Source organism: Lonchura striata, chromosome 10 (genome assembly GCF_050655825.1).
Source record: "Lonchura striata isolate lonStrDom1 chromosome 10, ASM5065582v1, whole genome shotgun sequence".
Taxonomy (NCBI): Eukaryota; Metazoa; Chordata; class Aves; order Passeriformes; family Estrildidae; genus Lonchura; species Lonchura striata.
In genome coordinates, this window is record NC_140712.1 from 6,009,692 (window position 1) to 6,033,294 (window position 23,603).

Here is a 23,603-nt window from a genome sequence, read left to right on the forward strand (position 1 = left end):
AGCCAGGGGCTCCCCTTGAAATAGAGAATGTAAACCCCTTCTCTGGGAATTGTTATAATTTTGAAATTAAGGGGCTTTCAGGCAAAGATACAGGCGTAGAAATAGCAGTTCTTAATTAGAGAAGAAAAACAAAATAAAAAATGAAGTAATTCAAAACAACACTGACAAGACAGAGTCAGAACACGACCTGACGCCCTCCTCCTCCTCCTCCCACTTCCTCCGCACAAGGCGGGCTGCCGGCCGAGCAGGGGCAGCGCCCCCCGTTCCCCCGTCCGCGCCGAGCCCCCAGCCGAGCCCGCAGCGATGCGCCGGGGGAGGCGCCGCGCCGCAGCCGCAGGTGAGTGCGGGCCCGGAGGGATGCGCGTCCCGCAGGAGCCGCGCTGGAGCGGAGGATGCGGGGGCAGCGCGGCGGGGCCACCCCCGGCCAGCGCCGCGCTCGCCTTGGGCTCCCTCGGCGGGTGCAAGCCCCGAGCAGGGCGGGACCCCTGCACGCCTCCCTCGGGATCGTCTGCTTCTCCTCGGGCCGTGCCAGCAAAAACGGGTTCCAGGCTCCGGATCCCGGGGTTTTACCCATTTATGGACACCTGGGATCCTGCGGCTGATTCGCAGCCCGAGCGCGCTCCAGCTCCTGCGAGAGGTTGATTCTGGGGGTCGCCGGAGTGTTGCCCGCACTGATGCGGTGGCCGCGGCTGTGCGGAGGGGACAGAAGGACAGAGGTGGCCACGGCCACCCAGCCCTGCCACATCCACAGCTCGTGTTCTGGCGGGGGCCTGCGAGTCCCAGCCGTGACCGTGGCCAGCGTGGGATGTGAGTGACATCGATGGGCCGGAACGGGATCGATGCCTTCTGGAGGGGTTTGAATCCCCCGAGTAGAAGGGGACGCAGCCCCGGAGCCCTTCTGGTGACTGCCCATGGCTCCCTGAAGTTGTGGGTTTTTTACATAAAAGTGAATATTCCTTGGCGGGAGGGGGGTTTCGGCTTTAATCGCAGACAAGCCGTGGCTTGGTGCGTGCGTTCCAGAGGGATACTGCCTTAAAAAGCAGCTGGCTTGGTCCACGGGAAGGCTCCGGCTGGGCTTTTGCCCGCCTGGGAGGAGCTCGGGAGCTGCAGACTTGGTGGAAAAGGGACAAGAAGCGGAATGAGGGAGCGGGGACGGCGGACGCCTCTTGTTTGTTGCCCCAAATGACCGAAGCTGTGGGAGCGATGCCGGTGAGCTCGTCCGAACCCGCCGGACGTGGGAATGGTGACCTCCTGGGCGGGATCCCAAAGCCCCGAGGCTGTGAAAGCAGGATTGAAGGGCCGGGGGAATCGCCTCCTTCCCGCTGGAGTCGGGGAGACCCCGGGACCCCCCGTGCCGCAGCACCTCGGGGGCTGGGGCTGCTGCCTGGCAGCGGGTCTGGGAGATTTTCTTGCTCGATTGCTGCGGTTGGCCGGGGGCTGGCGGCTGGTTTTGGCATCGCGTGGCGATGGAGGAGGCGGGAGGCTGCGGGGAGAGGCTCCGCTCCGGGCATCGCATCGCGGGGAGGAAATGCCGGCGAGCCCCGCTGACAGCGCACACGGGCGCATTGCTGGCAGCTGTCGGGGCAAAAAGAGATGTCTGAGTGTTCCCAGCGGCCTTGGCAGGCCGAGGAGCAGCGGGAGCCCTCCCGTGTCCTTTGGACACCCGAAAGGCGGCAGGCAAGGCTCCCGCGGGAGCTTCTCAGGGAGGTTTCGCTGCTGGTGGTGCGGGTTCCCTCTGCGCTTGGTTTTACTTTTACTCCTCCCGGCCAAACGGCCCCGTGTGGGAAAAGCCCTGAAAAGAGGGAAGAGGAAAAAAAGGAAAAGAAGATTAAAGAAGAGCAATAACGGGCTGTGTTTATTCCACCCGCTGCTTTTCCCAGCTGTGGGGTTTTGGAATTCCTGGCTGCACGTGTTGGGTTCTCGCAAGAATCTCCAGCGCTGATTCCCACGTGTCCCCCTCCTCCCCCGCTGGCTGGGATATTCCCAGGGGGAAAAGGCTGATGGTGACAGCCAAAGCAGAGCAGTTTCCTGGCGTGGTGCAGCTGTGGGGATGGCGCTGGTTGGGCAAAATGCCGCTGGATTTCATGGAGAGAGGGAGCTCCTCTCCCGAATTTGGTCAATGAGCTCAGACATTCCCTGTGCCGGCTCCGGGCCTGCAGTGGGATCACTCGTCCTGCTCTGCCGCCCTCCTGCCCGAATTTAACTGGGAGCTGGGTGAAACAGAGCGACTGCATGGTGGCCGGTGGTGTCACCCGATCCCGAGGTGACAGCGGGCCAGTGTCACAATCCCCCCACGGTGGGGAGTTGCAGATCCCCGGGGCTTCAGCGAAAGGGAAGAAGCAGCGGGGAAACTTCGGGACTCACAAGATGCTGGATTTCTGTCCCAGCTTGTCCACCCCCAACATTGCCACAGCTGGGAAGGGATCCCATGCCTGCATTCCCCAGGGAAATGGATTTAAACGCCAGCCTCCCTAGAGATCCCTTTTGGAAGGAAAATAACCCGGCCTGGGCTTTCTTCAAGCTTGCTTCCATTTGAAGGGAGCTGTTTTGCCAGGATCGAAGTGCTGGCAACCTTCACTGGTACTGCATGTCTTGGGAATGACCCCGGGGACTTATCCTGAGGATAAAACTGTGGGAACTGATGTGGGGGAGCTGCTTCCAAGGGTGCAGGCAGGGAGGGAAGCCCCGCGGCTCCCGTGGGGGTTTCCAGGGGATTCCAGGGAAGCAGTGTCCTTCCTGGGAAGTGATGAATTGCTGAAGCTGGCATGAGAAACCCACCGCGAGGGCTCAGTGAGGGGTGCAGCCTCAGTTGTGCTGTTTTGGGCAGGGCTGGGGAGCTCTGGTCCCCTCCTGGCAGAGCTGCAGCAGCACCAGGGGCTCGCTCCCTTATCTCCCCCACAAGTCTCCCCCCATATCTGCTGTGTTTCCCCTGCTGTTGATGTGGCTTTTATCTTATCTCCACGTGCTCTTCCTCCATTTCCTCCTTGGCTCCTCTGCTAACGCTGCCGCAAAAGGAGGAAAAAAACAGCCACAACTGGAGAGATCCTCCTGCAGGGAGTCCATCCCTGGGCTTGGGGTTGCTGGGCCGTGCTGGGTGACAGGGGGTGACATTTGGCCATGCTGGGAGGGTGCTGAGTGATGCTCAGGTTTGTCCTGGCTGCCTGGGTGATGTACAGGATGCTCAGGTGATGCTGGGGGATCCTGGCTGATGCTCCAGTGCTGCTCCTGGGGCTCAGGTGATGGTCAGGTGTCTCAGTGGGATGCTCAGGAGACGCTGGGTGGTGGCAGGTGAGCTCGGGGAACACCTGGGGTTCTTGGGATGCAGGGCTGTGCTGGGACAGGCTGCCAGCTCCTCCTGCTGGCACCACCGCCTGTCCCTGCGGGCCAGCCCCACCCCACAGCAGCCCCAAATCCCCTGAGGAGAGGCTGAGCTGCTGCCTGGCCCGAAAAACCTCACTTTGCTTTACAAGGTGAAGCCGGGATGGGAATTTGGGGCACTCGGTGTCTGTGTCTGCTGGCTCCTCACCTGAGCTGACCCAGCTTTGCTCCCTGCTGCCTGCAGCAGAGGCTCTTTGAGCTCTGGAACCAAAGCAGCCAGAGCTGCCCTGGACTTTTCCAAGGAGAGGGATGGAGAAAAGCCCTGCCAGCCTCCCCGGACTCCCCCGCTGGCGGGGAGGGTGGCATCCTGTGGGAAGGGAGATCCCTGCACAATGAAAGCCCTCAGGACTGGCCACGCTGTGGGACGTGTACAGAAGACTGTGCACCTCCAATTAATGCACACACAGTTATTGGCCCTGCAGTGACATTCCCTGTGGAAATGGACTCGGATGTGCAGAGATTCCCTGTCCTGAGCCAAAGCCTGCCTGATGCACTGAAAATTCGTGCCAAGATTATCAGATATAATTATAGTTGTTTTATTGGTGTTTTCATCAGAAGTAACTTGTTTGGAGTCCAAATATTAGTCAAACATGTTTAACACATTGCTACTTTTGCTAAGTTTATTTTGTCTTTTTACTAGAAAAAAAAATGTGGGAAAAGCTTTTTATGTTACAGAAGTAAAACTGTGTTTCAACCAAACTTATCCTGGGAGTTTGTGCAAGGATTTATGCATATTTGGAACAAAAAAGAGATGCACTAACCTTCCATGTTCTGCCTCTGAAGGCTTGAAATCTATGATGATGAGGCTGCATTTTTCAGAGCTATTAATAGGAGAACTGGGCAATCTGGACAAAGTAATTTAACAAAATATCACAAGATCTTCTGTCCCATTATATTGAAAATCAGCACCGTGGCAGATTTGGAGTGAGCAGCAGCAGAGGAGAACTGATGGAATGTTTGTGTCGGGGTGGTGCAAGAGGCTGGAATGTCAATGGTTAATGCCTCAAACAATGGAGCACTTGCAGGGACTGCCCAGGTGCACAGGGCACACCCCCATGGGGCTGCAGTTACCTCTTGGACAAGATAAGGGCAGAGGCTGATAAGAGACAAATCCTGCCCAGTGCCACGGTGCTTTTTGGTGCTGCCAGTGTCCCTGCTCTTGTGGCTCAGCTGCTGAAACTCCCCTTCCCGGGACATTCAGGGTTAGCCTGCAGATCTTCATCCCCTCTGCTGGGCCATCATTGGCCTCTCAAGTGCACCTACACTTCCAAGTGTCACAGGCAAACAAACACACCGAGGTGACATCATCCAGAGTAAAACTCCCTGCCCCAGGAGAGGTACCTGGACGTTTCCACCAAGACTGAGCATTTTATCAACCCGTGGAATTTTGTGTTTCCTGAGCTTCCCTAACCCCAGATAGATCATCACAGTGGAACTGGAACATCCCAGTCTATTTGGAAGATCCATGGGTGGTGGGATCCTTCTGCTCTTACCCTTTCCTTCCCCTACTTTTCCTTTAGGCATTTTTGAAATGTTATTTTTATGCTGTTATATTGCCATATTACAGTAGACAATAACCAAAAGAGCTTCACTGCAAGCCAATTGTTCTAAAACAAACCTGTAATTTTATACATATATTTATAAACCCCAGTTATTCAGCATTGTTTCACTCTTATCAGCCCCCAGAGATCCATTAACAAGAGCCTGGGTTATGCTTGTCAAAAATAGTTCAGAAACTGTTGTAAAATAGTTGATAAATGTAAAGGATGTGCTGTTAGTTTGGTTATTGTAAAAGGGGTTAAAAGGGTAGTTATAAGAAACTTGACCAAGTAAAGTGCACAACCCCCTCCAGCGAAAGGAGCCAGCCGGGACAGAACTGTAATGGGCCAATCCAGAGCCTTGAATCTTCATGCAAATAAAGGATCCAAACAGAAACCAATGCAAAGGGACAAAAAACAGGATAGAAAGGAGTATCTGACTCAGTGAGTCTGTGCTGCTTCACCTGGAACACGGGGACATCACTGCTCAAGGAGACCCAGCGCCGGCACTGCAGCTTCCTCGTCAGGAACGCTCCTGCTTGAGCCATGGGCCTCCTTGCTTTAGGCCTTTCTTTTTTATAACAAATATTAAAATCGCTTTTAGTACTGGGAGTGTGCCCATTTTTAACAATGCTCACCTTGTGGTGGGCTTGTAACCCCCTGTCACCCTGTGCCACCACAGGCTGCTGGCTCTGGGGACTTGCTCTGCTCATGGCTTGTTCTCTCTCTTTTGCAGGAAGGCCAGCTCAGCTCTCCTGTGGGGACACTGGCACCAACCTATAAATGGCCTCAAAACGGTGCTCACAGCCTGCAGACCCTGTGATTCTCAAGAAGCTGCCTCGTCTGGAGCCTGCCACCGGCTTCCTGCCCAGGCAAATCCCAGGCACATGCAGCCCTGTGCCCCACCCTGGCTCTGCAAGCCATTTCAGCTACAAGGGCTCCTACTTTGCCTGCCCACTGCATAGCCCCAAGGGCCCTGAGCAGCCCCCAGCTGGCTGAAGCCCCACGCCTGCCTACCTCTACTACGGCCCCAGTGCCCTGAGCCAGCCCGTGCCAGCTGAGGGGACACTGCTGAGCTTCCTGCCGTACCCACCAGAGAGCCTTGACACCAGGCTGCAGCCCCCGGGCAGCCACAAGGGCAAGGGCAGCCTGATAAGAACAGGCCAGCCCCCCAGCATCCCATTCCTGGAAGCAAGTTATCCTTCTGCCCAGAGCCAGAAGAAGGTGCCAGAGGCCCCAGCCTCAGCCTGGACCCCTGGCCCAAGCTCCAGCTGCCTGACAGCAGCCCAGTGATGCAGGAGAGGTCAGCAATGTGCTACCCACCTCACCCTTACCCGCTGTCACCCCACAGAGCTGGCCCCCTCCATCACCCCCCAGCTCCCAGTGCGGGGGAGCCCAGTGCCCTGCCCAGCTTTGGCTACGTGGCAAGCAGGGAGCCCTTTCCCGGCACCTGCCTCCAGCCCCAAGATCCCAGCAGTTTTTTTCCCAGCCCCTTGGAGCCCTACGTGCCGAGGACAGCGGGTGCCAGGCTGGGGGCAGCGCTGAGGGATGCTGAGGCACCCAGGGATGCCAAGCTGCCCAGGAACACCGGGTACCCAGGGTTTGCCGTCAGCCCGGGCGATGCATCCGCGTTCCAGGCCTCCTTTCCCGGCACGGAGCCGGGCTGTGAGCAGCACGGGGCAGACAGTCCGCAGTGGCGAGCAGCACCGAGGCACAGCAGCGCTTTCCAGCCTGTCTGCACCCCAGAGAGGATTTCTGGGGGCTCCGGTGGGCTGGCTGAGACACTTCCCGAGAGAGGAGGGAGCTGGGAGAAACCCAGGCCTGGGGACACCCCTGTGTCACTTGGGTGTTGGAGACAGGAATGCGACAAGCACACACCGTGCTCTCACAGGAACAGCCAAGGTTTATTGTCTGACAGGTCTTTTTATTGGGGTTTCAAATCCCCTGCTCATGCAAATGTGTTTGCCTAAAGATCTGAACTCTGCCCGGCTCACTGGCCAAGGGTAGGAGTGCATCCATGACCAAAGGGATTGGCTGAGATCCCTGTGCAGCTCTAGCTGGTCTATAGCTGCACAGATCATTTGGCATAACAGACACCACCTCGACCAGCCCAGCTCATTAGGCAGTCGAAGTGATCAAATCCCCAGGTATGAGAATGATGGGCTGGATTCCAGCTCAAACAAGGGACAATCCCTTTGAACCATGAGAGCACCGGGATTTCTGGCAGTGAGCTGGGCAGAGTTATGACCTTTATTTGATTGTGTCTGTAAGAATAGGAAATTCAAGGCCCCTATGAAAGGGGTGCACTTCAATAGATGTTGGCTGTTGCTGCATGAACCTCGGTGTCTGTATGTCGCAGGTTGTGGGAAGGGATCACGCTCCAGCACGGTGTGGGTGGAGGGAGGCAGAGATCTCTGAAGCTTGCTCTTGGGGAAAGAGATTTATTGGGGATGCAGGAAGGACTGAGCCTCGTGCTCTCAGGCGTAGCACGTGGCCGGGCTTAAGAGGACGGGGGAGGGGAGAGACAAACGGAGGGTTTAGGAGAGGGGAAGCCCCAGGGGGGGAGGAAGTCCAAGAGAGGGGAGAGGTTCCAAGAGGGGGAAGGGTCCAAGAGACCACATGGCCCCTCGGAGTTCCCTTATCAGGAGCTCCCAGGTGGGCCAGGACAAAGCATGGGCCAATGGGGTTACAGACACTGATGTTTTAGGGGCAGGTATAGAGGTGTGGGATGAGCCACAATCTTTTGGGGGGTGGGATGGAACAGTCCATTTCACTCCAGGATTCATCCAAGGGCAGAAGTGACATCTGGCTAGCTGAGAGAACAATCATATCTATTTATCCTCTGCAACAGCATTCCTGTCTCCACCATCAGCAAGCCCCTTGTTTGAACTTCAATCTAACCCATCATTACTGTGCTTGAGGAATTGTTTCCTTGCTTCTTCTAACTAGCTAGGCTGGTCGAGTTGGTGTCTGTTAGGCCAAATTATCTGTGCAGCTATAGACCAGCTGTAGCTGTCACAGTTCCCTCTTTCTGTTCTAAAAAATGCAAGGTGTTCCCTGTCGTGCCTCTGCAAGGGCCCTTTGCAAACAGGATGACAGGACAGCATGGTGACACAGATGATTCTGCTCAGCTCAACAAGCCTAGCCTCTCTCAGCCAGTGATGTGTCCTCTACATCATTGACGTTGTAGCATTCATTCCCAGGAGCTGTCAGGTGGGATCACCAACAACACAAGTTTTCAAATTGGCATGCTGCAGGCTTCTAACTTGGAGGTTACAAGCTTATAACTGAACTCTATGGGCTGGAAACATTTTAAACTTTAGAACAGTGAGAAGGTAACATGGCAAACTACTTGTCAGATTCAGGTTTTGAGTCATACTCTTAAATAGATAAATTGCTCAAGATCTCATATTATAAAATCATTGTGTCACTTGAATAGGTAAAATCCTTAAACTGTCACTTCAAAAGGTTCCATATCTCCATTTAAAAGGTGTAGAAGTTGTTACAATCACTGGTCCATGATATGTGCTGAGGGACCATCAGGAGGGGGTTGTCTCTGGTCCCAAGCAGGACGCAGGGCAGGGGGGACACATCTGGCTGGTGTCCACCTTGTTCTGGTGTCTGTGGACATGCAGCGTACCCACATCCCCTTGTGATGAGGTCCCATGGACCTTCCCACTTCCTTGTGAGCATGTCTTCTCATGGTTTATGTGACGAGTGTAATGATGGGAAATGTTTTAAGATTATTGGGTTTGGGGATTGTTCTGGTGCTGTTAAGTGATTCAGTGTGTAAACAGCTTTTGCTATTCTGCTCTGTGTGGTATTTTCACTTCCATGAGCTGACCTGCACCATGGAACTTCCTTTGCACTGTGCAATTTTTCAGTCCAAGAGTCCTTACTCTCTGGAGCCATCAGGACAATGGATTTAAAGCATCTTCTTCATGATTAGATGTCATGGCGGGTGGAGGTGGCAGAGTGCTGTGACCTTCCCAGAGAAGTGTCTTTAAAAAGCGTCCTGGGTGCACAGACACCATCTGTTCAATAGCTGGTTCAGTGTTTAGGGGTAAGGCCTCCGGATCGCTCAAGTGTTGTTTTAAGTCTACCTACAAACTTTATGAAGGTTTTGTCTACGCCTTGCTCAATGGTAAAGCTTTGTGATAGGATTGTGCCATTGGGAGTGAGGAGCAGAGATGCTCTGGCTGCTGTGGCAAAGTCATGTATTGCAGATTCTGATGCCGTTGAGGCAGGACAGTACAAAAGAACTCCAGTTCAGGAGGCTAGAGAGTAAAACTCTGATTTATTTCAAATACATCGCTCTTTTATAGAGAGCATCGTCCAGACCAATTCCATTGGCCCCAGAATAAAAATATCTCACTCCATTGCTGTGCAGTGAATGACGCTTAGTGGCAGAACTTATCTATAAACAATGTGAACAACAAGAGAGATAAAGAATAATTTACATTCTTTCCCAAATGTTTTGCAGGCTCCTGACTGGTTAGAAACCCTCCATTTTCTCTCTGACTGAACTGAGAATATCCACAGGTTTCTGGTAAATTTTGGGCTTGATCTGCTGGTTTTTGGGAGTCACCTTCTCATGCCATTTGTTCAATTGTTAAGTATGGTCAGTTGGCATCCTTGGAACAAATGTCTGATAGTGTTTTAAGGTGTTTTTTCCACAGCATACACTTAGCTGGGGAGAGGAGGTAATTAATGATATTCTTAATGTCATTCGGGACCAATGTGTGGGCGGAGAAGGTGGCTTCAAGCAGATTTTTGAAAAAAAATCACTTTTTTGAAAAAGTGTGATGCCCGGCCATGTTCCTTGGCTCCCAAGAGCTGGGTGTTGTTTGCCTTCTCCCCATTTACGTATAACTGGAAAAGCCAAGATTTTATTCACTAGATCCCAATCTCCTTCCTGAGGGGTCTCCCATTGGGTTTTGGCCCAGCGATCGTTGGACTCAGAATTGGAGTGTGAGGAGGCACTGCTGTAATCCTCCAAGGAGGATGGAGGGCACTGTATTAGAGTGTGGGGCTGTTTTGGGCTGACCGTGTTTGGCAGACGGTGAAGGGCAGTGGCTTTCTTCTGGTCGCTCTCATTGTGGTTCCTGGTCCTCATGTTATGGCCAGAATGGGGCTGGCCAACGGGGGGAGGACTAACAACGGAAGAGGAAGATACTGAAGGAGAGGTGAAGTCCATGGCAGGAAGGGAATTTCTGGTGGAAGGGAGGGTCCTGATGCGGTTACATCCATTGATGTGGGGGGAAGGGAGGAGCTGAGTGCAATGGAGGGCACAGAAAAAGGCAGAGGAGAAGCGGGAAAGTGGACATTTTGAGACACAAAGGCCGGAAAACGTGGAAGAGGAGACAAAACGTCCGGTCTGGCCACTTTGCTGCTGTCTGTTTGTGGGATAACAGCAGCACGGGGAGATGGAACAGGGTGTGTGGGCATAGGGAGAAGGCTGAGGGGAAGATCCAAGGCATCATGGCCAGTGCCTTCCTGGCAAGGAGATCTGAAGGTGTCAGGGAGATGATAGCAACCCTGTGCTGGGTAGTGACATTCGCTTGCCAATCTCCCCTCTGAAGGAAAAAAGGGTTTAGGGGCTTGGGGAGAGGATGAAGTGGGAGAGGTTTCAAACTGGGGACCCAAGACTTCTCCCAAATCATTCCCCATTTTTTGCCTTGATTTAACAACAATGTGAAACAAAGGGTAAAACTTCCCAAAACTAATTAGAAAAAACAGAGTCATGTTTAAAGTTATAAATCTCTTAAGAATTCCCTTAGAAAACATAAATATCCCCACTTCAAGCCCCACAACTTGGAGATAAATGTCCCTTTGAGGAGGGCTAAGTTTGGAATTGGCTAAGATGGTTGTCCATCCTCAGGCTTCTCTCCCATGCCCAGCAGTAAAAAGGGAAGAAAAAAAGTGAAAAATATTACCCTAACATATATCTGAAACTCACTGTTTTTCTTCTGCTCAAACAAAACCTGCTGTGTGGGTGGTCGCTCATTGACCAGCCTCCGGTTCTCTTTCTGGTTTCTCTGGAGGATCCCGGTTGCCCTTCGGATAACACTCCCTAGAATGTGAGTGGTTCTCCTCAGAGAAGCGGCTGTCCCGAAGGCGGCTTGTGTCCAGCAGCACAGGCCATTGGAGAGGCTTCTCCAGGCAGCCCCTAAGTGGGGGTCCCTGTTTGGGCACCACTTCTCGTGGCAGGCAGAGGTGGCAGAGTGCTGCGACCTTCCCAGAGAAGCGACTTTAAAAAGCACCCTGGGTGCACAGACACGTCTCGCTCTCACTGGGAGATTTCAGCTCTTTTTTGATTTCAGCCATGACCAACATGGAAGGAAAAGATGGAGCATTCCTATGGGGTTCCACAGAGGTCTTTATTGATCTCCTACCTCAAAGGGATCCAGGGATGGAGAAATCTCCCAGGCAGTGAGAGCTGGGGTTTATCGAGGGACAGTGAGGAGCGGGGCAGAACATCAGAACAAATGAGATGAGGGCACAGGGGTGGAACAAAGGGGAAGGGTCAATGGGATACACAGAATCAAGACACGACAACCAAGCATTCTGGGGAGAGCATTTTTCCTCGCCATGGCCAGGAGGTTGTTGCTTAAGATGTGTCTCTCCAGAGGAGTGTGGTAAGCTTCTCCTCAGCCAGCTTACCAGCCTGCACAATTAAACATGTGAAGGAAAACATCTTGAAGTTTCAGTAATTTACTATACAAAAACCTACAATGATCTAATGCAAAGATTAGCTTCCAAGTGTAACAAATAAATCTGCTTGAATTAAATGTTAAGGGGAAAGGAAATACAGATTGATTTATGTTCTCCAAAAGGAAGGTGTTGGAATGCCCTTTGGTAATGGAATTTCCTCTACCTGCAAACATTTCTGCACAAAAGTCTTTAAGCGTGACAAACAGCCCATCTGCCCAGAACCGGACACAGCTTCAATTCTTGGGATATAGGATTTCTGGATAAAGAGCATTGTTTTCCAGAACTGAATCCCATACTGCTTCATCAGAGCGTTGCCACACACTTCCAGGAAATCCAGGAGCAGCATAGCTGTCACATCTGCCAGAGGCTCCAGATTCAACATCTGCGCCAGCCAGCGCCATCCATAGCTCAGACCGTGAGGATGAGCCCCTTGTTTGTTTCCGTAAGGCCACCGGAGCTGAATGATGGCAGCATAGAGACGAATCATTCCTGACATCCTTTTGAGAAAATGATCTTGTTCTTCCACTGTAGAATCATGAACTTCATATCCAAGCAGCCTCTGATACTCTTCCACAGAAGTCCCTTCTTTCCGAGTAGGGTAAAAGGGCACAGAATATGGGCACTTCTTGTGCAGGTGAGCTAAAAAGATGTCTCCAACTCGAGGGTGTAATTCCCAGATTCCTGAGAGCACCACAGCAATTGGGAAAGCTGAATCGTGGTGAAAAGCTACTTCTCCTTCCCCATGTCTCACAAACTTCTCTGCAAGTTTGTAAGAAACAAAGTCCAGCCCCTGTGGATGCTGAGTCACCAACACCATTTGGCCTTCAGAGTGAACAGGCTTCCCAGAGAGCAGGTTATTGATCTTATCAAACACCTCTCTCAGCTTAGAGCCTGATATGCTGGAGATCTGGCTCACAGGGATTGTAGCTGCTTTCTGCAAGTTTGTTTTTATCTTCTTCACCTCAGCGTTGCCTTTGCAGTTTCCAATTTCACTGAAAGCAGCAACACATTGCTCAGCAGCATCCTGAAGCTGCAGGTACCACTGCATGATACTTTCTTCTGTTTTAACTTGAAGGCCTTCCTTCTGCTGCTCTCCCCACGACTGCTGTGCAGGGGCAGAAGTCCGAGTCTTCATCTTCTCTTTTTTCTCTAACTCTTTCTGCTTTTGTTTATTTTCCTCTTCATCTTTCCTCTTTCTTTCTTCAAGAGCTGCAGTGATTTCCTGCTGCATGCTGGATATCAGCCCTCGCATCTCCTGCAGGGCTCGTTCAGTGCTGGCCACATCTGCTTGAGTAGGGAACCCTCTCTCGCTTGTGGTGCGGATGAGCCCCGACACCAGTCCACAGATCTGGTTGCCACGAGTGCTGTATGCAGACAGATCGATTCTGGGCAAGTCTTTGTGCCTGTAATTGGGATCAGCCTGCTGGTTCAGCTGCAGCAGTTCCTCCTGGATGGAATAAAGGCGACACAGTCTCTCCTGGCCCTCTTTCTTGTGCAAACGTTCCAGCTCTTCCTGGCGTTGCCTCTGCTGCTCTGCCTCACGGAATTTTAGGTTCAATATCTTTGCTCTGTGTCGGTGCTCTTCCTTCAACTTCTCTTGCTGCCTCTGAGCCTCCTTTGAGCTCTTCTCCATTACTTCTTGCAACTCTTGGAATTCCTGATGCCGCTTTAGCTCCCTCAGTTCATCAAAGCGCTTCAGGTGCTCAGTGGCCTGGGCATGGGCTGCCCTCACCATCTTCTCCAGCTCCTCCTGCCGCCGTCTCAGCCTCTCCCTTGCTTTCAGCCTGTGCATCTCTTCATACATCCGAATGCAGCCTTCCACTTTTGCAACTGTAGATGACACACCTGCTGGAGTAACTTCCTGATTTATTTCCAGAAGACTAAGGTGATCATTTTCCTTCTGCCACATGGTCACAGGATTTGGCAGGGCTGTCGGCAAAGTGGTGATAGTGACGCTATTTTGTGGCTCCGTTGAGGGGTGATGGTTCTGGTTCTCTCTCGTGTCCTTTCCTGATATACAATCCAAAGCAAACTTCTCCGACAGCCGCAGTGCAGTATCAACAGCGACTGCTGAGGGATTCCCCGATCTGCTGTTTCTTCCAGGAATTTCTGGTGATGTATTTCCCGGGCTTGCCCCTGAGTTGCAGCAATGGCTGGACCTGCCCTTGGCAGCCCGGGCAGAAGGTGTAGTCCCAGAGCCGGACCAGGGGGCTCTGGGAGGAGGCAGTACTGGCATGCGTGCTGCAGTGGGGCGTGTGGGTGTCTCTGCTGCATGCTGTTGGAATGGCTGCACAGGCACGACTGGAACAGCTGTGAGGTGTTTTGCCTCTGCGAGAGCCGGGCGCCCCTGCAGTGCAGCAGTAGAGGCAGCATAGGTGGGCTCCATCACAGAGTGCTCGTTTGTCATTGCAGCCCGGCCAGGCTCGGTGGCCAGCAGCCCTCTGCAGCAGCCATGTGCCCCGCTGCAGGCAGGTATCTTGCGGGGGCCAAGCGTTGCCTGGCAGCAGGCAGATGCAGCTCTACAGCAGCTTGCCATTTCGTGGCGGGCGGTCGTGGTCTCAGAGGCCTTGGCGAAGACAGCAGGGCACAGAGAAAAGGCAGGGCAGCCTGTTGTGGCTCCAAGTGCTGGCACAGCAGGACCCAGAGAAGAGGCAGGAGCCAGGGTGGCTGCAGGATGCCCGTTTAACTCGGCTCGGGAGCGTGGGGTGTCTCCACCACTTTGTCCAGTGACAGGGAGCTCTACTGGCATCACGTTCCTGTGTGGGCTGGCTCCACGGCTCTGTGCAATGGTGAGATGATTGGGTGGCACATCGTCCCTGCCCGGGCCAATGGTGTGGTCCAGGGCAGCCACAGAGCACTCTGTGGACAGGTCACTCTCTCCCAGGGAGATTCCATGGCTCCACACAGGGAATGCTTTGCCCGTTCTCCTCCCCTGCTCGCCCAGTGCCATCCCCTCCAGCATCCTCGTGTCTCTCTCACTCTCTAACTGATTTATCAGGTCCAGGATGAGCCTCCAGGGTTTGACAACATTGATGGCAGTTTCATCAGCTCTGGCAGCTGCTGCAAGTATAGATCTGCCAGCCCGATCCCATGTTTTTAAGTCCAAGGCAGCCCCTTCGGACACATCCAGTCCGTGGCCTCCACACCACTTTATTAAGGCTAGTAAAGCCTGTTTATCATGTTTAATCCCTCTTCTTGTTAAAATAAGAGTCCATACCTGCAGTGTAGGGTCTTCTGGCACTGATGCCCATGCTCCCATTTCTCCTAGCAGTGTCTGTAATTCACAAAGGTGTTTGGATGCACGTGACTTTCCCTGCTGTCCCGTGCTGCACTCTCCAATGCCAGCAGAGCACTTCGCTGTCTGCAGTGTTCTGTTGAAGATCCTGAAGAAGGGTGTAGTTATCCTTGGAAGGTCCAGCAGTGAAGTAGAAGGGTCTGGTCTTCCTCTGGGAATCCAGTGGAAAAGGCTGCCTGTGGCGTTGAAAAGTCACAGATTATATCCAGGTAGGAATGCTTGGCTCCTCCCCAGGGTGGAGCATCTCACAATGGGATGATGTAATCTTATCAGTCCTGCAGTGACACTCAATGGCCAATTAACAGAAGATATCTCCCCAAGGGAGGGTGAGTCATGGAAGAGATAAAGAACACTGCCCCACCTGGTTTTAACAGATGGTGACAGAATACCATAGAATGCTTTTGGTGACATCTTCCATTGCAATCTAGGAAAAGGTCTCTGCTGCCCACGGCTTTCTCTACTGCCAGAAGCTCTTTCCACTGCCTGCAGCTTTTCTCAGCCCACCCAGCTGCCTGGCAGCAACCTCTGTTCCCAAATCGCCCCACAATACCACGGCAGCTTGTTTTCCTCACACAGGGCTCCAAATGTCTCTGGTGTATTCGAGACAGGAATGCAAGAAGCACGCACCGTGCTTCTGCAGCAACAGCCAAGGTTTATTTTCTGAAAGGTCTTTTTATAGGGGTTTCAAATCTCCTGCTCATACAAACGAGATTGACTGAAGATTTTAAATCCACCCAGCTGACTGGCCAATGATAGAAGTGCATCCATGATTCAACGCGATTGAGTGAGATCCCTTGTTTGAATGTAAGGCCAAACTATCATTAGTACACTTGGGGACTTGTTGACTTCTACCTTCTGATGAGCTGGGCTGGTCGAGTTGGTGTCTGTTAGGCCAAATAATCTGTGCAGCTTTAGAGCAGCTGTAGTTGTCACACCCTGTACCCAGGGAGGAGGAAGAGCAGCCCGGCCCCTCAGGACACCCCCCATGGGGGACCAGGGGAAGGAAATGCCTGCAAGGTCAAGGATCCAGCCAAGGAGCTCCTCCGCCCTTCTCTGTCCGTGACCCCCGTCAAAGAGCTGGAAGAGCTGAGGGACACCAAGGCTTTGTCATCCTCCCCACCAATGCCTGTGATCCACAATGTCTTCAGCCTGGCACCCTACCAGGAGTATCTGGAGAGGGCCAAGGTCACAGACCCCATTCTGTTCTGCAGGAACCATCTGTGGGAGGACTCCTCACCCCAAAACACGGGTGGCAGCCAGGAGCCTGCTGCCCTCAGAGACGTCTCAGTGGTGTCCAGCCTGAGGTCAGGCAGTGATGCAGTGCAGAGCCAAGAGGAAAGTTGTTACGGGAGCATCCCTAAAAAGCCAAAGGCTGAGGCCCAAGAGCTGGAGTCTCAGGAGGGCAGCCCTGACAGGGTGGGCACTGAGGAGCCACCCCCTAAGGAAATGGTGCTGGACCTTAGCTTCAAGAAGAGACTGGTGGAAGCTGGGGACACCCAGAGAGTCCCTGGCTGTGCGGAGGGGATAAGGAGGAGAAAGAGGCTGCAGGAGGGAAGGTGGGGTTGGCAGAGGGTGCACAGCTACGGGGGCCTGAGGTGGATTCTGGGGACAAGAGCAGCTTCCAGAGCTCAGCCAACTTCATGTTCCAAAAATACAAGCTGCTGCCCTCCCTCCCAGCCAGCACTGAGCCCACCCAGCAGGATGGCAGCTCTCAAGCCCCCCAGCCCAGCCCCCCCAGCAGCACCCCCACACCAGCTCACCCAGCCTCCTCTCCATCCAGCACCCCCCTGTTCCCACAGCCTGGCCCCCAGCTCAGCATCATCCTGGCCCCAAACCCTCCCCAGATCCTGCTTCCCAATGCCCCCTCCACTCCGGTGGAGGAGAAGGTGGTGGTGGTCCAGAATGTTGGTGTTCTCCCCTCACGGACCCCCTCGGGGCACTACTTCACCTCCCTGCACACCTTGCTCTGTGACACGATTTCAGGCTCAGTGTCCCGCTCCTCCCCGGAGCTCCTGCAGGAGTGGCTGAAGAAAGCTGAGCGGGCAGAAGAGCTGGGAGAGATGCCCAAATCCCTGCCCCGCCCCAAGAACGGCTCCAAGGCTCCCAGTCCTCAGAAGCCCAGCAACGGCAAGGAGATCTGGCTGGCTTTCCAGGACGTGGCCAGGCTCCTCACCGACCTGCTCTCCCAGCTGAGGACCTTCATGTCCACTTGCCCTTTCCCCCACGTCGTCCGGGCAGGAGCCATCTTCATCCCCATCCACGTGGTGAAGGAGAAGCTCTTCCCAACGCTGCCCGGGAGCTTCGTGGACCAAGTGCTGCAGAAGCACAAGGTGGAGCTGCGTCCCACCACCCTCTCGGAGGAGAGGCACCTGAGGGACCTGGAGCTGAAGAGCTGCACCTCCCGCATGCTGAAGCTCCTGGCCATCAAGTGGCTTCCTGAAATCTACCCTGACCTGCTCAACCTGCACTGGCACAACTCCATCCGGCAGCGGCTCGGTAGGTAGCCCTGCATCTCCTGGGGATGGGTCCCTGGGGCTCTCCCAGGGATGTTCCAGCTGCACTTGCCCTCCAGGTGCTGCTGCTGCTGCTGCTGGGGAGCAGCCAAAGGTGCCTCAGCATCCCTGTCCTCCCGAGGGTTCTGCCCAGCTTTTCCTCTGTGGGCTGTGGAGGGGGCAAGTTTCAGCTGAAAGGGAGAAAACTCATCCTGGGGGTATTGAGGAGGTTTCAGACAGTTCCAGACCACTTCTGCCCATCCACGGGAGCAGTTGCAGACGGCACCTCCCAACACCTGGGAAACCGCCCGCGGATTTGGGAACCGTTGCTGCAGTGGTGTCTAAAGGACGGCGGTGGGTGAGTCTTGGTACTGGGGGGCAGGGGCCCGGCCAGGAGACATTGGCTCTCGTGTGCCCACGGAGGGACACGCCAGCACGCAGGCGTGACGGGAGTTTCCGTCGTAGCTTTAGAACTTTGGGGTTTGCTGCAGTAACTGGTTGAGATTTTGCTGTGAAGCCAGCCATGGGTGTTACGCTGACTACACAGCAGAAAGAGATTTATAAACAAGTTCAGGAACCCCTGCAGAGTGCAGGTGTCAAATTTCCTAAGAGCCTTGTGAAAGAGTTTGTCAGATGGTTATCAGTAAGTTTTCTGGAGGTAACAGAGCAAGTAGTGAGAGAAAGACAATTTTGGAAGAGTGTGGGTGCAGTGCTGAGTGAAAGGACAAAGGCAGGAGATCCCTCAGTGGAAGAAGGTTTTATGAGAATGTTTTTGTTTGTTTACGATGTTGTGAAAGAGAGTGCAGACACTCAGGGCGCCCTGGGAGCAGAAAAGAGCCCTGTCGCGTCCCCTGTGTCCCCCCGCGCCCCCTGCGGTGAGAAAACTAACCGTGCAGATGTAGATTTAGTTTCTAACCCTTCTCCATCTCCTGCTTTCACTCCCGCAGCTGAAAATCCATGCTTTGCACTCCCCATCCCCCCTGTGCAGCTCCCAAAACATGGGGGCGGCCACGCGATTTTCCCTTCTCTATCCCAGAATTCCCTGCTCCCTCTGCCAGCCCAGAACACACCTCCAGCCCTCGCATCCTCCCTTTGCCTGTCCCCAGCCCCGACCCCGCCTCCCTTGCAGCGGTCCAGCCCCTGGTCCAGCCCTCAGCTCCTCCTCTCGCAGTTGCATCACCACCCTCTGTCCCTGCCCCGCTCCACGCAGCCCCGCCGGCTGCCGCCACTCCCACACAAGCCGGCCCCTCTCCCTCTCTCTCTCCCTCTCTCTCTCCCGGTCTCCCTTGCAATGGCAGCGCCGAGGCTGTCAGCGCAGGGAACCGGGAACCGGTCAGAGACACCGATCCTGCGTTCCTGGCCCCAGTGATTTATAATGCCAGGGGACAGAACGCCAAATGGGAGCCCCTTTTGTATGACAGTATTAGGGAACTTTGCAAAACAAAGCATGAGTTTGGGGAAAGAAGTGAATTTTTTAAGAGCATTTTAAAAGCTACTCTAAGCTCCAAAACATATGTTCCTGCTGACTTGAAACGTCTTTTCAGTTGCTTGCTCCCTCAGTCTGAGTTTAGATTGTGGGAAAGAACGTGGAAAAGGTTTGCAGGACATCTCCTCCCAGAGATTTTGCAGAGTCCAAGGCTTTCCAAAGATATAGAGGATGAGGAAATCACTTTAGAGCATCTAGTGGGTGAGGGTGATTGTAGTCAAGCTGAAAAGCAAGCCGCAGGCATCCCCAGAGCAGTGTTGGACCTGTCCAGGGATGCAGAAGAACGTGCATTTTTTAACATGCCTTTTAAAGAACCTGTTGTTTCTTATACCGCTTTGAAGCAGTCTGTTGCAGAACCATTCATGAATTTTGTGGATCGAGTGCGAGCCTCTGTGGAAAAAAGGGTGCAAAATCCAGAGCTCCAAGACCAACTTACATTAGAACTTGTCACCACAAATGCAAATGAAGCCTGTCAGCGAGTCATCCTGGCCCTTTGTCTTGGTTCGACAAGACAGGAATCTGCGAAGGAGGGCTAAAGCCTCCTGTGCAATGGAGCAGGTAAACCCCCTCCCTCCGAATTACTAGGAGTTTTAAATCAAAAGGCTCTCAGGCAAAGATATGGGAATGGGAGTAACAATTCTTTACTAGGAGAAAACTAGACAACAATTTAAAAAGGCAAATGCAATCGGTACAAACAAAACCAGTGAAAAAGTCCAGAACCTGAGGATTCGGGGTGCCCGTAGCAGTCCTGCTGGGACAATTGCTCCCCTTGCAGTGGTTGATGAATTGCAGCTGCAGTGGTGATCTTTAGAAGGGTATAGTTTTCCTCTGAAGATCTGGTGGCAGTGGGGCCGGTCTTCCTCTGCGCCGGGGTTGCCTCCAAGCTCCGCCGCCGTCGCCTCAGCGCGCTCCGGCTGCTTCGCTGCGAGTGCCGCCGAAGAGAGCTGCTTCTCTGGCAATCCCCCAAAGTAAAGAGCTGCTCTGTCCCCAAAAAGGTACCCCCTTATATCCAATAAAAGAGTGCTTGGCTTCCCCCTCTGGGTGGAACATCTCACAATAGGATGGTGTTACGTTACCAGCCCTGCATTGAATCAGTCAATGGCCCACTAACAAACCATTACCTCTTAGGAGCAAAACCGGTTCTTGGAAAAGATAACAAAACCTGCCCAACAGGTTTGCCTTCAACAGATGGCAAATAGAATACAAGCTTATCTTACAACCCAGGACACCCTTCCATCATTGCCTCCCCCCTCACTCGATCAGCTCATCGAGGAGTGCACCAGGAAAGCTACGCTGATGACACAGGACTCAGTGGTAAAACCACAGGAAAGGGTGGTTCTTCAGCAGCAGCAACCCCGAGGACTCCAGGGTCTGCAGGGCCTCCTCAACAAGGGGGGAAAGTGGGAGGGGGGAGAATCTTTTTCCTTTATACTGGCAGAGCAAATTGTATCTTTTTCAGAGTTAGTTTACCTTGTATGATTTTATCTTTCTTTCAGACTAGCAGAATGTCAATTTCCACATTCCTGCTCATCGTTTGGTTCCAGGGAATGGTCATCTACCCTTCCACGGTGGATGCATGGATTGTTCCACAGCCCAAGAAAAATGTATGGGTCACGCTAGCCCAAGCCTTGCAACAAGATCATATGTGTTTGTCCACTGCCTCAGCAGAAAATCCAATGTCCACATGTTTAATAGGGGTTCCAAGTAAGGAGGATGAGTTTCCAATTGATCTGGTCCGTTTGCAAAAGCAGGTGAACGAAAATAAAATGCCTAAAGATGCAGGACAAGTTAAAGCACAAGTGCGAAACCCCCTCATTTTGTGGCAAGGGTGGGTCTCACATTTGCCCACTGCCGAGAGAGAGCCCCAGGAATTAGAATTCCTAGGCTCTGCAAAAGCTGAATTTTGCATTCAATTTGATTTTTCCCCAACCAAAGAAGTAAAATTATATGAGCATGTCAAACAGTAAAAGGTAGAATTCAGAGCAGGTCAATGGTGCACAGCTGTCTATAAGCTGAAATTTACATCCACCACTGATTTCCGTCCACGCAAGCTGGACAAGGGAATGTTTCTTATCTGTGGGGACAGAGCGTACCCAGGAATCCCCTCTCGTCTTGTTGGAGGTCCATGCACTTTTGGGCATCTGACCCTTGCTTCCCCCAACATGACCCAAATTCCAATTGGGCAAGCAAAAGGTGGGAAAAAAAATACTAAGCGAGTGCAAGTCAATTTGATGAACATTGTGATGCAGAAATTTATCACTGGGCAAAATCCAAAAGAGTTGCCGTCTGTGTTTTTACCATGGGTTGCGGCAGCCAAAGCACTGAGTGAATTAGGTAATCTAGAATGCTGGGTGACAAAGCAGGCAAATTTAACATCAGCAGCCCTGAGTGACCTCCTAGAAGATGAGGAAATAACCAGAAAGGCTAACCTCCAGAACAGGGCAGCTATTGATTTCCTGCTGTTGGCACATGGTCATGGATGTAAAGAATTTGACGGGTTGTGTTGTTTTTCATCTGTCATCTAAAGGTCAGAGTGTCCACTCGTCCATTCAGGAAATGAGAAACCTCATTGGGAATGTGAAGCAAGAAAATGAGGACTGGTTTAAAAATCTGTTCAAAGACTGGGATCTTTCTGGGTGGGCAGTATCTCTTTTAAAAGACATCTTTTACTTTCTAGTTGCATTGTTTTTAGTTCTGTTAGCATTTGGGATTCTGAAGCAAATCATCTCCAAGGTCATCACCTCGAAGCCGAAGGCTTTCGCACCGGTTTTCATTGCTGCTGCTGCCACGGAAAGCGATTGGTGGGAAGATGACAAGCAGAAAGACACTGTAGTTTAAGAGCCACAGTTTTACCTTCTCCCAAGGCACTGTTCATCTTATTAACTGAAAAGTGGGGAGATGTTGCTATCATGCTGGCATGATAGTGTGGAGGAAGGTTTTAGAAAGGCCTTGGGAATGGTAAACTGAGGAAAAGGATACATTCATGTATGCCCCATTGTTTTAGAAAGGCCTTGGGAATGGTAAACTGAGGGAAAAGATACATTTATGTATGCTCCACTGTTTCAGGAAAGTCCCGCTTCAGCATTCCTCTGTAAAACCCCTTCTCCCCACCCCTGAGCAGCTCCCATTGGACCTGGCCCCTGGGGTGGTTCTGATGTGCCTTAGCTGGACACTGTCTCTATTGTTTAGTCTTTATCTCTTAATTTTGCTGTAAAAAACTGTATCTGGGCAATAGCCCGGGGCCTTTGGTCCCTGCAACCGTTCAGGCAATACAATCTCTCTGGACAAGCATACCATTGGTCTCTCGTGGTCTCTTTATCTCGAATCCTAGCGGCAACTGAGGCAACACTGCCGCTCGGACCGTGCTAACCCAGACGCTGCCTGGTAAGCCCAGGGCAGTGGGACCGCGGAAAACCCCGGCCCCGACAGGGGACAGCTAGCCAGAGGGTCCCGGGGGGCTGGGGAGGGACGGGGGACAGCGGCGAGTGACCCCCGAAAGCAACAAGTGGTGTTCCAAAGAGAAGCAACAAGAGACCCTGGCAAGAAGTCAAAAACATCTGTGGCTTCAATTTTAGCCCATGGAACGCTGTCAGCTGTGGATGAGGAATTACAAAACACAAGGGTTTTAGTAGTGTGATGTTTGAACTAACACAGGGTGGAAAAAATAGAATTTTGGGGTCTTTAGAATGGGGTTCAAGGGGGTACAAGGTGGAGGAATCTGGGCATGTCCTAGACATTTTCTCCTTCTTGTCCTCCATGTCTTTCGGTGATAGCGACACTTTTCTATTGGTTTAAGGTAGAGATTCACTGTCTAACATAGGTGATGAGAATTGGTGTAGAAATTGTAAACATAGACACGTAGTTCTGATATAATGTGGGAGTCGCCCAGGCTTGAGGCCAGGCTGCCATGGCTTCTGTACTAGGCAGACTACAGCAGGTCAGAGAGAAAATATTATAGATAAGAAGAAATAAACAACCTTGAAAAAGCAACTGAAAGCATTCCAAGACTCTTTCTTCAGCTGCCTTTGGGCTAAGGAAGCCAAGACTCTTTAGGATCTCTCTCGGGGTCACCCTGACCTCAGGAACCCCGAGAGAGAGGAGAAATCAACACCCGTGAGAACGCAAATGCAAACCCAGTCACCAAACCAGACGCAGTCCTGAACCACGGAGCACACGCGGCTCCTCTCCTTATCAAAGAGCGTCACAGAAGGTGAGGCAGCCTAAAAGCTGCTGAGGGGAGAAGGGCCCAGCAAGTCATGGGGACAATGTTCTCAAGAACCATGGTGAGTGAAGGGTCCGGAACTGGAAAATACATTGCATGTGTTGAGGCGTGGGGAAACAGGCTACAGAATAGAAACATGACGTGGAAATGGTACGCGAGAGCAGCAGCCATGTGGAAATATAAGCATCACAGAAAGAAAGGCAAACTATGAGATAAGCGAGGAAAAATGTGTTGGAAAAACCAGAAATAAAGTACAACAGGTATATGCTGACACCTTTGTTACTGTGTTGTGTGGTCCAGGGGATGGTTTTGTGTTGCAGTCCGTGGTGGTGGTGGATGCAACATTCCCCAAAAGCGTCTTGTGCCAACGAGTGGGAGCCACGAGAGCACCAGGACACACACACAGACACACAGACACACACACACAGACACAGACACACAGAGACACACAGAAACACACACAGACAGACAAACACAC

General features: G+C 52.6%; 1 protein-coding gene and 2 pseudogenes across 2 annotated transcripts; 2 read left to right on the forward strand and 1 right to left on the reverse strand.

Annotated features, from left to right (window-relative positions):
- The first annotated feature begins 5,915 nt into the window (after window positions 1-5,915).
- On the forward strand, window positions 5,916-9,295 carry LOC146766498 (uncharacterized; annotated as a pseudogene).
- Window positions 9,296-11,277: 1,982 nt separating this feature from the next.
- Window positions 11,278-15,883, reverse strand: LOC146766499 (mRNA export factor GLE1 pseudogene; annotated as a pseudogene). The gene has a single exon (XR_014957566.1). The product of XR_014957566.1 is annotated as an mRNA export factor GLE1 pseudogene (transcript).
- Window positions 14,969-22,196, forward strand: LOC144246968 (uncharacterized protein C15orf39-like). The gene is given in 4 exon segments (XM_085588383.1): window positions 14,969-15,055; window positions 15,841-16,450; window positions 16,453-17,421; window positions 19,245-22,196. Coding segments are annotated over 4 exon segments (1,791 nt in total). The 3' UTR covers window positions 19,370-22,196.
- Window positions 22,197-23,603: the final 1,407 nt, after the last annotated feature.